Source organism: Trachinotus anak, unplaced genomic scaffold (assembly GCF_046630095.1).
Source record: "Trachinotus anak isolate AG129_WGS33_773 ecotype Australia unplaced genomic scaffold, CSIRO_AGI_Tana_v1 ptg000015l, whole genome shotgun sequence".
NCBI classification, from domain to species: Eukaryota; Metazoa; Chordata; class Actinopteri; order Carangiformes; family Carangidae; genus Trachinotus; species Trachinotus anak.
Genome location: NW_027273866.1, coordinates 14,494,136 through 14,508,168, shown reverse-complemented (window position 1 = coordinate 14,508,168; position 14,033 = coordinate 14,494,136). Strand labels below are relative to the sequence as shown.

The following is a 14,033-nucleotide window of genomic DNA, read 5'->3' as shown; positions in this document are numbered from 1 at the left end:
TGAACAAACTGGTAGCTCCACAAGCTTCCCCTGCAAGCACCCGTGGCTCACACTGGAACTGTGGACACACACACACACACACACACACACATGCAGTGTTTGTGCTGCAGGAGATTACATGTCAATATGTGCACTGACTGATGGTTTTTGTCTCCTTTTTGTCCCTGCAGACATTTACAGCTTGGTGTAACTCTCACCTGAGGAAAGCAGGAACGCAGATCGAGAACATCGAGGAGGACTTCCGGGATGGACTGAAACTCATGCTGCTGCTCGAGGTCATCTCAGGTAAACAGCTCCTTACTTAACCGGATTAAGTGAATGAAAACAGTTTGCACGGGCAGGACTGTCACATGCTGATTTTGGATACCAGGATCAACCTCACGGCGAGAGTTATTATTAATACACTTATTTGTTTTCTTGCTGAGAGTTGGATGAGGAGATCGATACCACTCTCATGTCTCATTCTTATCTTCTTTAAGTGAAACAGAATATGTGGGTCCAGTTGTGAAAGAGACTTAAATTAAATCCTTCAAATTTGATTGGATTGCTAAAAAGCAGAACAGAGCTCTTGTTAAATTTGGAGCTCGACAGAAGAGAAATGATTAAATTAGAGCTAAACCACATTGTTTGCAAATGAAAACAAAGTTTTTACCAACTGACATCCATGAAAACATCTCCTGCTATGGAAGGCTGTTTCTCTACAAGCCACAACTCAGGAGCGTGAGTTTTATAATGATAATATAACAATAATAATCTTTATTTATAAAGCACTTCCATGTTATAAAGTGCTTGACAAAGGCAGAAATGAAATAGATGAGACATAAAAACAACAGGTTTCAAAGAGAAGAAAAACAGATAAAACAGGGGCTAAAAAAGAGTCTGGAGACGATGAATAGATTTTTGTTGAGACAAGTTAAAAGACTGTTACAGTAATGTGATGAGATGAATGCCCCAAATCACATTTAATTGAAGTGTATTTGACCTTCATGTTCAGGATGAGTCATTGAAAATGTTCAAATATTTTACAGAAAGAGAAAAAAGAAAATTATTTTAAGATTATTATTTTTTAAATAATTTTTTTATTCAACTCTGTCCTATAATATGAAGCTACAACCAGTTAGCTCAGCACAGCACACTGACTGGAAGCAGAGGGAAACAGCCAGCAGTTCATTTATTAACTTACATCTTGTTTGTTTAACCCGTACAAACACTGAAGTGTAAAAGTGACAACTGACTGACTGATATTTGCACAGAGCCAGAAAACAGGGGAGCTGTTTCCTCATGCTAAGCTAACACTCGCCTAGCTTCATATTTACTGGACAGATATGAGAGACGCGTCAATCTTTACATCAAACTCTTAACAAGAAGGTGAACAAATTTGAAACAACAAGAAATATGATTCAACCTAAATTATTCATTTTGGCCTCTGCACCATTTTCTTCTTCTGGATGTAGAACAAATGTTATTTATGTAAAATTTTAACTCAGAGAAACTACCAGACACACTCATCATCCTCTGCCTCAAATTCCCCGTGTTTTTCCTCGTTTAGGCGAACGCTTGGCCAAACCAGAGAGAGGCAAGATGAGAGTCCACAAGATCTCCAACGTTAACAAGGCACTCGACTTCATCGCCAGCAAAGGAGTGAAGCTGGTTTCTATTGGTGCAGAGGGTGAGTGACAGCGGAGGAGGAAGTGTTCAAGTCCTCTACTGAGGTTAAAGTGCCGATAACACACTGTAGAAATACTCCATTACAAGACCTGCAGTGAAAATGTACTCAGTGCAGTTATTATATATTTTATCATTAGATAATTATTAGTTCTTGAATTAATGTTTATATAGGGGTGTAACAAATACATATTTTCATTATAGATTAATCTGCTGATTATTTTAGGGATTAATCTATTGATTGTTTGATTTGTAATACATATGAAATTAGTGAAAAACTAACAATAATTGCATAGAGCTCAAAGTGAAACCAGTCTAAATCTCAAAATTCATCTCCTATCAAAACAGCTGTAGATTAATTTTCTGATAATTGATCAATTTAACAAGTTAAGCTCAGATTTTACATATTGCTTGATCAGTAAATCTTTTACAGTTAAAGTTCTTCACATTAAATTTTAATATGTAAAATAAGAAAGTACCTGTAGTGGAGTAAAAGTACATTATTTGAAATGTGATGGAGCAGAAGTATAAAGTGTTTACAAAATGGTACAAGTACATCACATCTGTACTGTGTTACCTTCCGACATGTCCGTGACGTTTCCTCCTGACCATAAAGTTCGGGCGTTTTTCCACGTGACCTTCTCTGAGTTTGTTTACATCTCACACTGCGATGCATTGATCTGAATTAATCCATCAGCCAAATCAATATCCACTATCCTGTTGTGAATAGTTATACATAATGTAGTCTCTGCCCCCCCCCCGTTACCATGGCGGTGCCTCTGGCTGCGGTGCTGTTAATGAGATCCTTACTTCAGACTGTTCCGGTGGAGGTTGTGCTTTGCGCTGCATTTTCTGAGAGTAGATCTGAGGATCAGCAATCCCCTCAGGGCCTGAGGCTGCTCATTGTTCAGCACAAATAACTCGGGGATGTCCGTCCTCCTCCCATCGGAGAGTAAACAAGTCTTTAGCAAAGTAAACACTCTACTCTCCCTCTCACTCTCTCTCTCTCTTAATATCTGTCTTCCTCTTTCGCAGCAAAACACGGCCCTCTGGCATTTTCTGGAATCAACAGAGTTTGCACATTAGCTGCAAACACTAACTTCAAACTGTGTCTGCTAAGTGATCTCAAAATATTTGCAGGCTCTTAAAGCATCAGGACCCTTTGTGCGATTTAGCCATGCAGATCGTTTGAGTTTCGAGTGCCAAGGTTTTGAGATGTGTGTCTCTGAGATTCCTTCTGCTCTCCCAGTCCAGAGAGGGGGAACAGAAATTTGATCATGTTGGCCAAAGCTCTTAAAGACAACGTTTAAAAAAAGGCAACAACAACTTGTCCTTCCAGAAACAAGTTGCTACTTTACTCTATTGCAGAAATAGTCAGCAAGAAAACTGTTTACGCCCTTTTATTGGTAGAAATCTCAAAACTGAAACCGTCTGAAGAGCCAAACCACCAGGAGTAAGAAAGTTATTTTCATGAACTGACCCTTTTAAGAATATGAACCTTTCTAAATGAGTCAAATCCAGGTTAAACACACAGGGGATCAGACTCCGTCAGGTCCCACCCCAACACCTAATAAGGTTAACCTCTGACCTCTCATGTTCAGCCCTTCAGCAGCTTTTTCTGTGTCTTACACTGTCAGACACAAAAAGGAAAAAGTTTTAATAACAAATCAGCAGACTAGTATGAAATGCAGCTTCATCTCCGTAAACGTGGATCAATAAAATAACGATTCCACATGTTTCACCTCTACATCTCTGTGATTCTGCTCCTGGCCTCGGCTCTGAGGTGAACACACACGCTGCAAAAAAATCTTTGTTATCGAGTCTTAAAAGCCTTATTTTCTTAAAATGCTTGAAAAAAATCTTTATTTTATAAATATTTTAAATAGTTCCCAATAACGACATCAGCATCTTAACTAGGGCTGGATATCGAAACTCTCGCTTCTCTTGTTGCCGACTGAAACAAATCCATAGCACCAGGTATCAAGTCAAGTCTGCACAGATTTTAAGGCTTGTTTCTTTTTTAACAATATTTTTGGCCTCTTATTGCTTCATTACTGAGCTGAGAGTCGAGAGATAACAGGACATAAGGGAGAGAAGAGGAATGATGCCTCCCACTGAGCAGTGGCTTAATGTTTGATTTAATCTTTTGGTTATTAAAAAAAGTGGTTTTGTAATAAAACGTATCTAAATTCTTCAAAGCAAGGACTCAGAAAAGATTGTCTTGGCAAATTTAATTTGATTAAATTTAATTAAATTTAATTAAATTTAATTACATTTATTTTTTTGAAAAATTTGGTTATAATTTTGAAATATTTGAAACAAAATCTTACCCAGATCTCAACAGGAGACGGAGGACGACTGACAGCTGCACTGGAATCAAGAAAAAAAAGACACTTTTTAGGACTTCAAAGCTACTTATATTAAATTATCATAGAAGATGATATTTAGGCATCAAGGACAAAATAACTTGATAAGATGGAGATTTTTTTGCAGTGCACCGAGGCCAGTATAAAAGCTCCTAAGCCAGACCAGCATTCCAGACAGATTAGCTGGCTGTACCCCCCCCCCCCCCCCCCCCCCCCCCCCCCCCCCCACCCTCCCCGGTCGAACGGCCCTGCTAACTGTGGTTGTGGGATGGGTCTAGTCGTAGGCTCAGATCCATGCTGCTCATCAGGGGGTTAGTTATGGGTGAGGGATAAAGGAGAAGGGGGGGGGGGGGGGGGGTTGCAGTTTCAAATGGAATAAACAGGATTGAGCCTCAGCCTCAACTTCTTCTGCCTCCTAATTCAGTCCGAGCCGCCTTTCACACAGAGTTACATGTTCAGACATCTGACTGACATCTCGCAGTCCAAGTTTGTCCGTCACAGTCGAGCCGCCACGGAGCTGCTGCGCCCTGCGCCTTATTGGATTAGAGGCAGAAACGAATGATTATTGAAGGCGGGCAAACAGGGTGACCTGCTGGAGGGGATTTTCATTATCGACAGCAGAGAGAGAGGACTGGACGCGGGCGGTTCATTCACAGCCCTCAGCTACAGGCGCACAGCTGATCGACAGCTTAACAAGTTCAGGCTCAAATGACTGAATCATCACACGTCTCATTCATAAAGGTTTAGCGCTCGGTTTCAGTTTCGTCTTTAGAAACACTGTGAGTCAAACAGAGCCTGTGTGGCTGTGAATCAACAGATTATCTCTGTGTCAAACTGGGCTCCTGACCTCAAAGGCCCATGAGAGCTGTTTATATATATCATACAGTTTTAAAAACATGGTTGTAGTTTTAAAAATATGTTGTTGTTAGTTTCTTATTAGTGTTTTTTTTTTTTTTTGGCAATAACTGTGTGTCAGGGCATAATGTCTTTAACTCTTGACCTTTTGTAATATTGGATATCTAATATTAGAAAGTAAAGGTTAATGTGCTACTATACATATTTTAAATTTCTGTGGATAGCAGCCCAATCCAAGTATGGATTTAATAATTTGCAGGCCAAAAGCTGCCTCGACATCTAGGTTAGAACTAATTTAAAAGTCCCATATTTTGAAGTGTTGATCTCCATCAGAAGATATATTTGTGGTTGTAAGAACCCAAAACCATCTCAGTGTAGTTTTACATCTCCTCTCTCTCTTCTCTCTGGATCTCTAGTAACAACAGTTACAGTCAGCTGACTGTTTTATGAGTGATTGAATAAAAATAGAGCAGATTTCAGGTAAACATGCAGAGAAACCAAATCCTGACTGCTTTGTTGTGACATCACAAAGTTCCAGAAGTCCTGACGGCTGGTTTTAAGGCTCAGTGTCTGAATACAGGCTGTGTGCATTTCTCTGTGGACTGAGGCTTTGATACTTTCACAGTATTAATATAGAACCTAGACCTGCTTTATAATCACAAACACATGGACATCTACCTTCAGACAACATGGGACCTTTAAACATAATTAAATTATTATTAGTATTTTTTAATGTTGAGTCCTAAATATTGTAAGCAGTAAGCAGCACTTGTAACTGACTGTGTTAAATCTTGCAGTGCACCTGGTGGCCAATCAGAGTGGCCCACAGGAAGCACCAATTATCTCACTAATGCGTAGCCTCTGCACATGTGGCCACTCAAGATCTACCATGAGATTTACTGAGAGTTACAAGCACTGCTTACTGCTTATATTTAACCCCATAGTGACCTGCCTGGGTTACACAAAGTCATTATGATTCATCCTCTGGGGACCTTGTGTTGAACAAATTTCATTGCAATCCATTCAATAGCTGTTGAACATTTCACTAAAAACCACAACGATCAACTTAATGGTGACGCTACATGAAGGCAGAAAGTCAGGGGAACACTGAAGTCTGTTGGATTCATCCTCTTGGGATCATGAATGTACAAAATTTATGGGAATCCGTTTAAATTGATGTTGGTGCAGCAACCACCCAATAAACCAATATCGCTATATCAAGCCACCATCGAGCCGACATAGAGCTACGATCTGGCAAAAATCTTTTACTTTCCATTCAACTTTGATCCAGTTTTAACCATAAACATCTCGATCATCAGAAATCACCAGATCAGTGTGTACGGGGCACATCTGCCAGATGTGAGAAATATGAATTACAAGTAGCTGCTAATTGCTAAAATGCAGACGTTGTTGCTTTGCCCCTCTTTCAGAGATCGTAGATGGCAATGCCAAGATGACCCTGGGAATGATCTGGACCATAATCCTCCGCTTTGCCATCCAAGACATTTCTGTGGAAGGTAATGTGTGTGTGTGTGTGTGTGTGTGGGAACATTTCCACACACTTCTTCTTCATTCACTTTATTGAAGAGAACTCTCGCTCACTGTCTTCATTTGCAACTGAAAACACTCTTCATTGTCACCATCTCACCGAACTGCGTGATACCAGATACAGACTTGAGCTAATGCTTGTTCATTTGAATATGAATGTTTCACAGACTCTTTTCCTACGGAGGTGGAATTGTTTACGTAATGGCCTGGTCCCTGGTTAACATATATAATGCACTTACAATTTAATCCAATTTAAATGTCCGAAATAATCAGGCTTGATTTGTTCAGCTTTAGATTTCAAAACTGTGCATTTTAGAGTATTTCACTTTCACTGTTTGGGTGCAGCACAACACCAGACACCGCTCAGTGTCCACTGGAAACAAGAGAGGGTGAAACATCCGAGCAATCGCACATGCTTCCCATTCACTTCACCTCCACTTAATCCACCACTAAACAGGGATCAGTCGAGAGTCAGTTAAAGTAAAAGCCTGAGAGTTTCTCCAACCTCACGACGATCCCTTCTTCCAACTGCAGAGACATCTGCCAAAGAGGGTCTCCTGTTGTGGTGCCAGAGGAAGACCGCGCCCTACAAGAATGTCAACATCCAAAACTTTCACATCAGGTAAGTGACAAGTAATTAAAAATGTTATGTATACGCAGATGCATTTATGAGGTTACAGTTAATAAAATGAGATTGTGGAAGCAGATGTTCAGGACTCTGCATCCAACAGGGACAAAGGATGTGAATAAACTGTTTGGCCATCACTTCATCTAAAGTCAGTTTTATTTGGTGCAAGGTTGAACTTTTGTGCTTTTTCATTTTTGGCTCTTCTATGTTAAATCTGAACCGGAGCGTGGAAATTAAAAATTGTGCTGAAGGGGGTTGTTAATACAAAATCCAGTTGTTCTGTAATTACAGCCTGAGCCGACTCACTCTCTAAATTATTTTACTCCCCTTGGTTTTAAGTTAAGAAAACAAGAAGAAAGAGTTGGATGTGAGCATCGGTCCAGACTGTGGGTTTTCCCCCTGGTTCCTTCTGTTATTCCAGATTTTTAAAACTTGGTAAACTGCAGAGAATCAGTTTGATTCTTCTCAGAGATGTAAAACCTGTCAGTCCAGGGTTTGAATTATGTTGTTTTTATCTGGCCAAAGAAAAAACACTCAAAGAAAAACATTACCACTTTCTGATGAATCACTCTTTACAGAAGAGATTATAAATTTTAACTGGTGTTTATTTATTGTTGCTGATAAGTAATTGACTAAAAGTTTATCTGTCAGTTATAAGACATTAATAATAATAAAGAACAACGTTTCGGGTTGCCAGGTTGTGAAAAATATCTATGGCTGGTATTTATCTTTTCTACTTGGTATTAATGAATGTTGGTAAACCATCAATTAACACTTGTGGGTTTTACACTTTGTATTAAGCCATTTGTTCTTCTGTTATCTGTTGTTGATAAATCAATTTTGGTCAAAATTCTCCAAATATTTTTTCAGAAAGTAAGTGATCCATTTAATTCTCATTCTTCACATCTGGCAACTCAAAAGATGTTCTTATTAACTGATCTATAATGAGTTTGTAAATTATTTATGAACTTTCGTAACATTTCCTTAACGTCGTCGTCACTATCAACCATGTCTTGCCTCATCAGAGACGTGTAGGACAAAAGACAAGCAGCCAATCACAACTATTTCAGTGTCTATGAATCCCTCAATCCTGCAACTGCGTCTTTAGGAAACTTGTCTGGATCAATCAAGACGCTGAGAACACCAGGATCACATTAACGTGTAATTTCAGAAATGGTTCCTGACAGTCGACATTAAAGGCCTCAGGCCGTGGTGATGGTGAGCAGAACAGGCCGAGAACAGAGCAGCAGACGTGTTCTCATAAACCAGACCAGCTGGGAGGGACAGGACGTGGCAGTAACCAGCCAGTGCACTTAGATTTATATCAGCAGATTTGTTGCATGCAGACAGTTTATTGAATCCACAACGTGTTGAAGCTGAATGTGAGGATGTGAGTTACTGTAACATCCCGTCTGGATGTTTCTGCCGTGAGTGGGTGCCTCCATGCGTGTTGAATTATTGAAAGAGGACCACTGTGAGCCTCAGATGTGGATGAAAGCTGAGGCGAGAAGAAAGGTGGAGGTGAGGTCATTTCAGGAGAAGGTAAAGGGAGAGGCTTGATGATGTCTGTGCAGGGGGGGGGCGGCTGTCGGTCCTTTGATGTGGTCTCTCTTTGAGAGATGATAGCAGTACATCTCAGACCAAGGAGGAGAGGCAAACACGGAAAAAGTCCTGATTTGTTTTAATGTTTTCTCTCAAGCTCTCAAGCGCTGCTGCTTCAGGTATGAGGGTAGCCTTGTACGAGTCCCTCTTGTGCATAACAGGCTTTTTATGGCGACCAATACACTTAAATAACCCATCTCACTAATTCACCTCCAATAAATCCTCCAAAAACTCTTCCAAATTGAGATTGCGATTGCACTGCACCATCCCGTCACACTGCATTTAGACCGCCTGCTTTCATCACCGAGGCCATGAATCAATGAAGCACAGAAGGTTAAACTAAAAATACCCAGATAATAAAACACATGATCATTGATTTACAGACAGAATCAGTTTAACCGTAAAGCTCTGAAACTCTGTGCTGGTTTTTAATTCAGCAGCTATACACATTTCAGTCTACTGTTTTTATTCTGCTACATGTTCATCTTCATTTCTTTCATGATATATAAAGAATATTTGGTTTTAAAGCAAATTGTAAAGGTGCTACTACCAATATCTTTGTATTAACAATGGATGAAATCATTATTTTTAGATGTTTGTCATAGTGATGAAGTCACAGTGAATCGCTGTTCCTCTCAGCTCCTCTGACCTTTTTAGCATCTTATAGCATCTTTAGCATCTTTGTTTTGGTTTTGTTGTTCACAGATTTACTGTTTTGGTTCACTTCCTTGATTTCACAGTGAAGTTTTTGGTCGCAGTAAGTAGCTTCTTTCAGCGAAGCTCTTTACAAACCCACTGTGCACGACCTGCTCAGCAGCCAGACAAAGCTAGAGGCTAGCAGCTAAAGAGCCAGACAGAGTGAAACTGTCATGGTGGACAGAAACATGACGCCATGGCTGCTGCAACTGCTTCATCATATCTACTTTAACATGTCAACGTTGTGTTTATAGTTTGCTGTGCTGCCTCCAAGTGGCCAAAAAACAAACAAGCTTAATGCAGCTTTAACTTAATCTGGAAAATTCATATGTTATGGTAAAAATATGATAAAATACATACATAAACTTGCATGACTCATTAAAAACTCAGTATTTTCTAGCCATTTCTGTGTGGAGCCTCATTGCTGCTGCAAACTGGACCACATCTGTGAGTCAGTAAGTCACGTGCCAAGAAAATTACTCTGGAGGATTAAAGAAAGCCAGTGCCAACGTACGATGTCTGTTCAGTGTAGAAAAGTAACCGAGCAGAAATTCTTCCTCTCTGAACACGATCCAGAATCTGGGCGTCTGAAGCAAACCGACAGCGATTACCAAGTTTGTTGTGAGACCTTGAGAATAATGTGACGGCTCGAGTTCCCAGGTTTCTGACTTTTTCTTCTTTAGAGAGGGCCCACCCCCACTGACCCCCACCATACTGACCCACCACTGATCTTTAATATCACACTGATCTCAACACATTCTGCAGCTTTGTCCGAACTTATCTTTATTCAGCCTTTAATCAAATTTCTCTTGTCATTTCTCAAACTTCAGACCCTGAGGTTTGACTTAAGTTGGAGACTTTGTGGTTCATGTGGTTCAGTAAATGACCTCTCGTCCTCATTTACGCTGTGTTTCTGCTGTGTTACGGTAACACGCCACGTGCTGCTGGGAGGATGTGGGTGTGTTACATGAAACTAATGAGGGAGACGGGCTGAGGGGAACAGTCTCGATCAAAGATTAAAGTCAAATTCCTTCTCTCTTCCTCATCTCATTACGCCCCCCCCCTCATGTTAACCCCGACCTCTCTCTGTGTTTCAGCTGGAAAGACGGTTTGGGTTTCTGTGCGCTCATTCATCGACACCGTCCAGAGCTCATTGACTATGGAAAACTGCGCAAGGTGAGCGAGCGCGGTCTGACACACACTGTACATGAGGAGCCACTGAGACCATGAACCACACGAACTGATGGGAGCCAATGTGTCTGAAACACTTCTAAGCAAAACAGATAAACACTGAGTCAGACAGGAGAGAGGAGGGACGCTAACAGTTCTGCTCTGACTAAACCAGTGAAACAGGAGACGTAAACACTTGTTTCATTATGACAACCTGGTTAAAGTATAACTCTGAGAAAGTATCCAGAGAGTAGAGATCTTTACCAGTGTTGCTGCTTTTCAATTACAGGGCAACAAGATGTCTGTATGTTTAAATACAAAAGTTTATTATCACGTACAACAAATAAAAGCATCAAATCCTCTCATATCTGAATCTGAACTTAAGGAATGTTTGGCATTTTTGCCAGAAGAATTACTTAAATTATAATTAAGATAAATCTTCTCCTTTTATTGTTTTATAAGTGCTAAAAGACATAAAGTGTTCCTTATAGGTCTATTGAAAAACATAAATTCAACAGGTTCTTGTGATTAAATTTCAAGTTTAAGGTTTTCATGATAGGGCTGCATGATGAGCAAAAAAAGAAAAAAACATATTGCAGTTATTTTGGCAGATTTTATTATGATACGAGTCATAATCTCAGTTGGAATCATCTTTGCTCATATTCACTGAACATTTTCCAAAATGATGATGATATGATTTTTGTTGGAGCTTGTTCCAAACAAACAGGTTCCCTTATGTCTGTAGAATAAGATTTATAGGCTGGAGCATCTGTTTAGTACCACAATACTTATGGTTCTAACAATGCACAACAATGTTGTGACACATTTTACTTTTATCAAAAATAAAAATTGCAGCTCCTGCGATTTGGATATTGTAGTTGGCTATATTGCAATTTTGATTATATTTTGAAAAATTGTGCATCAAATCCTCACATTTTAATTTAACAAGTTCTTGTGATTAAATTTTAAATGATTTTATTCACTAACTAGATTTTTAAGATTTTTCTACCTTTACAAGGAACAAAAGATATAAAAGCAACACTGAACCCTAAACTTTGATACATTGATGTTTATGAGAATTTTCTGAACAAGTTTCGTAGTTGCACGTGTACAGTTATTGTGTCTGCTGTTGACAGGATGACCCCATGACCAACCTGAACACAGCCTTCGACGTGGCAGAGAAGTACCTGGACATCCCCAAGATGTTGGACGCAGAAGGTGAACAGTCGGGGAGGGAAACAGTTAAATAATGATGAGGAGAACAGACAGTTTTCCTGTGGTCAAAGACAAAAATATTCTCTCTCAGGGGTGCTGTTAAGACGAGAAAGCTCTTCTCAGGACACGGATGTGAAACTAACGATCTAACAGCCACGTCTTCGTTGCCGTGGTGATTAGCCAGGTGTGCAAAGGTGTGAAAAGGGCAGAGCTCCACATTTTTCCTTCACATTCCTCACATTCCTACTTACAGTACGTCACGTTACATGTTCACTGCTGAATCACACAGTGCTGGGAGGTCATTTGCCTTCAGAAAGCAGCGATGCAAAAACGGCCAAAATCTAGATGAAGTTCTGAACAGAGCAGAACAGATATGAGCTGAAAGAAACAAAGACTCTCCCTTTTCCACCACGTTTTTTTTTCTAGCCTGTTTATTGATCACGTGGGACTAAAGTTTGCTTTAGCTTCATACAACCAACTTTCTGTCCCATCCTCGAGGGTGATGACTTTAAAAAACATCTCGTAGCTTTTTCAGTGATCTGAGAGACTGTGTTTTGGCTTTAACACTCACTCATGCAGCTGTGCACACAGAGGGAGACAAACATCATTTTTCCACTGGATGTAAATATGCAGTTCTCTCAGTATAAATAAATTGAAGCCTTTAGACGTCATCCTGAATCTTGCAGGTCACTCGGTGAATGTGGACGTTCGAATCCCACAGACAGCTGGAAGCTCACCCTCCCCATTCAGCACATCTGGACTGTGATACAACGTGTTTTTCTTTCCACTCTGGATACTGTTTATGTGAAGAGCTGAGCCCCAGCTCTACTTCCTGTTTCTTGATTTATCTGTTCTCTGTTTAACAACCTCCACCCCCCTCCCTCCATCCTCCACCTCCCCTCCCTGACCTCCTTTCTCTCCCCCCTCCCGCAGACATTGTGGGCACTGCCCGTCCGGACGAGAAGGCGATCATGACCTACGTCTCTAGCTTCTACCACGCCTTCTCAGGCGCCCAGAAGGTATCCTGGATGCAGCGTCTCCTTCCTCCTTCCTCCTTCCTCCTTCCTCCTCTACCTCACTCCCCTCCTCCTTGTGTTTCTCCTAACGGTGCTCCTTCTCTCTCTGCAGTGCACAACGCCCCCTGCAGGGGTCACTCTCCTTCACTTTCCGCATGGTTCACACCACCAAATGCATGATGGGACGACGACACTCTGTTCTTAGAGGCGATGAGCACAAGTGTGTCTCCAGTCTGCCTCGTTGTCACGGCGCCACGGGCCCTCAGACTCACTCCTGATTAGGGTTGTGCTGCTCAGAACAGACGCTGAGCGGGGTGGGAGGTGCGACGAGGTTTTATCTGATAAATGATGATGATTGCCTGTGATGAAGGCCACGGTTCCTGACAAAGAGAGGCAAATTGGCCTGAAGTCGAGCACGGTGGGGGTGGGGTGGGGGTGTAACCGTTTAAATGGATGGTTATGTTCAGCCTCCAGAGCGACAGATTAAATGGAGGGTGGAGGAATGAATGAAATCGAAAGCGGCACTTCAAAGTCAGGCAGCAAGCCCACGGTTTGTGTTAATGGACGTGCGGGTGGGGGAGTCTGATTCCCTGTTTCTCTGCAAGAAGGAAAAGCTGCATCTGACTTTCTCTGTTGGATAATGAGTGACTGTTGGTTCAGGCTGACAGCTGCATTGACGCACAACAGGAACAGTGAGCCTGTGCGGTGCCTCGGCTCAGACCGTCAGGGAGAAGCAGAGCATCACGGAGCAGAAGTTACATAAGAGCCAGGTTGATGTGAGAGGCCCAGCAACAGAGAGAGAGAGAGAGAGAGAGAGAGAGAGAGAGTTTCAACACAGCTGTGTTTAGGGCAAAAATGTCTGTGTTTATAACTGGAGAGAGTGGAGAGGAGTGGTCGGCCTCACCGACAACTACAGCTGGACTCTGGATTGCATCACAGGTCGGAGAGGTGTAGCCGCAGCTGGTTGTTAAATTCACTCAGACTAAGTTTAGTTCGAAATACAAAAGTTTAAAAGTTCAAAAAGCTTTCCATGCGCGCAAAGTTAATGATATTTGATACCAACTCTCTGGTTGTGTTATTTGGATGAACTTCTGGAGACACTTGGCTGCAATGTGTGAAGTTTAAACACATCTTCAGATGAGCTTGAGATATTCATATATTTAAAAACAAAAAAATAAGTATATTTTTACTTCGTCCAACCACCTCCCACTTTAAATTCTGCCACATTTCTCCTCATATTTTTCGGGAAAATGAAACTTTCCCTAAAGACAA

General features: G+C 41.0%; 1 protein-coding gene across 3 annotated transcripts in view; it reads left to right on the top strand.

Moving 5' to 3' along the window:
* Positions 1 to 14,033, top strand: part of actn1 (actinin, alpha 1) — a 58,715-nt gene that overhangs the window by 28,062 nt on the left and 16,620 nt on the right. For all 3 annotated transcript variants that reach the window (XM_071498485.1, XM_071498484.1, XM_071498486.1), the window contains exons 2-8: positions 171 to 285; positions 1,550 to 1,669; positions 6,317 to 6,403; positions 6,969 to 7,056; positions 10,458 to 10,536; positions 11,667 to 11,748; positions 12,679 to 12,764. In XM_071498485.1, the coding sequence (XP_071354586.1) occupies positions 171 to 285; positions 1,550 to 1,669; positions 6,317 to 6,403; positions 6,969 to 7,056; positions 10,458 to 10,536; positions 11,667 to 11,748; positions 12,679 to 12,764 (657 nt within the window). The remainder of the gene's footprint in view (positions 1 to 170; positions 286 to 1,549; positions 1,670 to 6,316; positions 6,404 to 6,968; positions 7,057 to 10,457; positions 10,537 to 11,666; positions 11,749 to 12,678; positions 12,765 to 14,033) is intronic.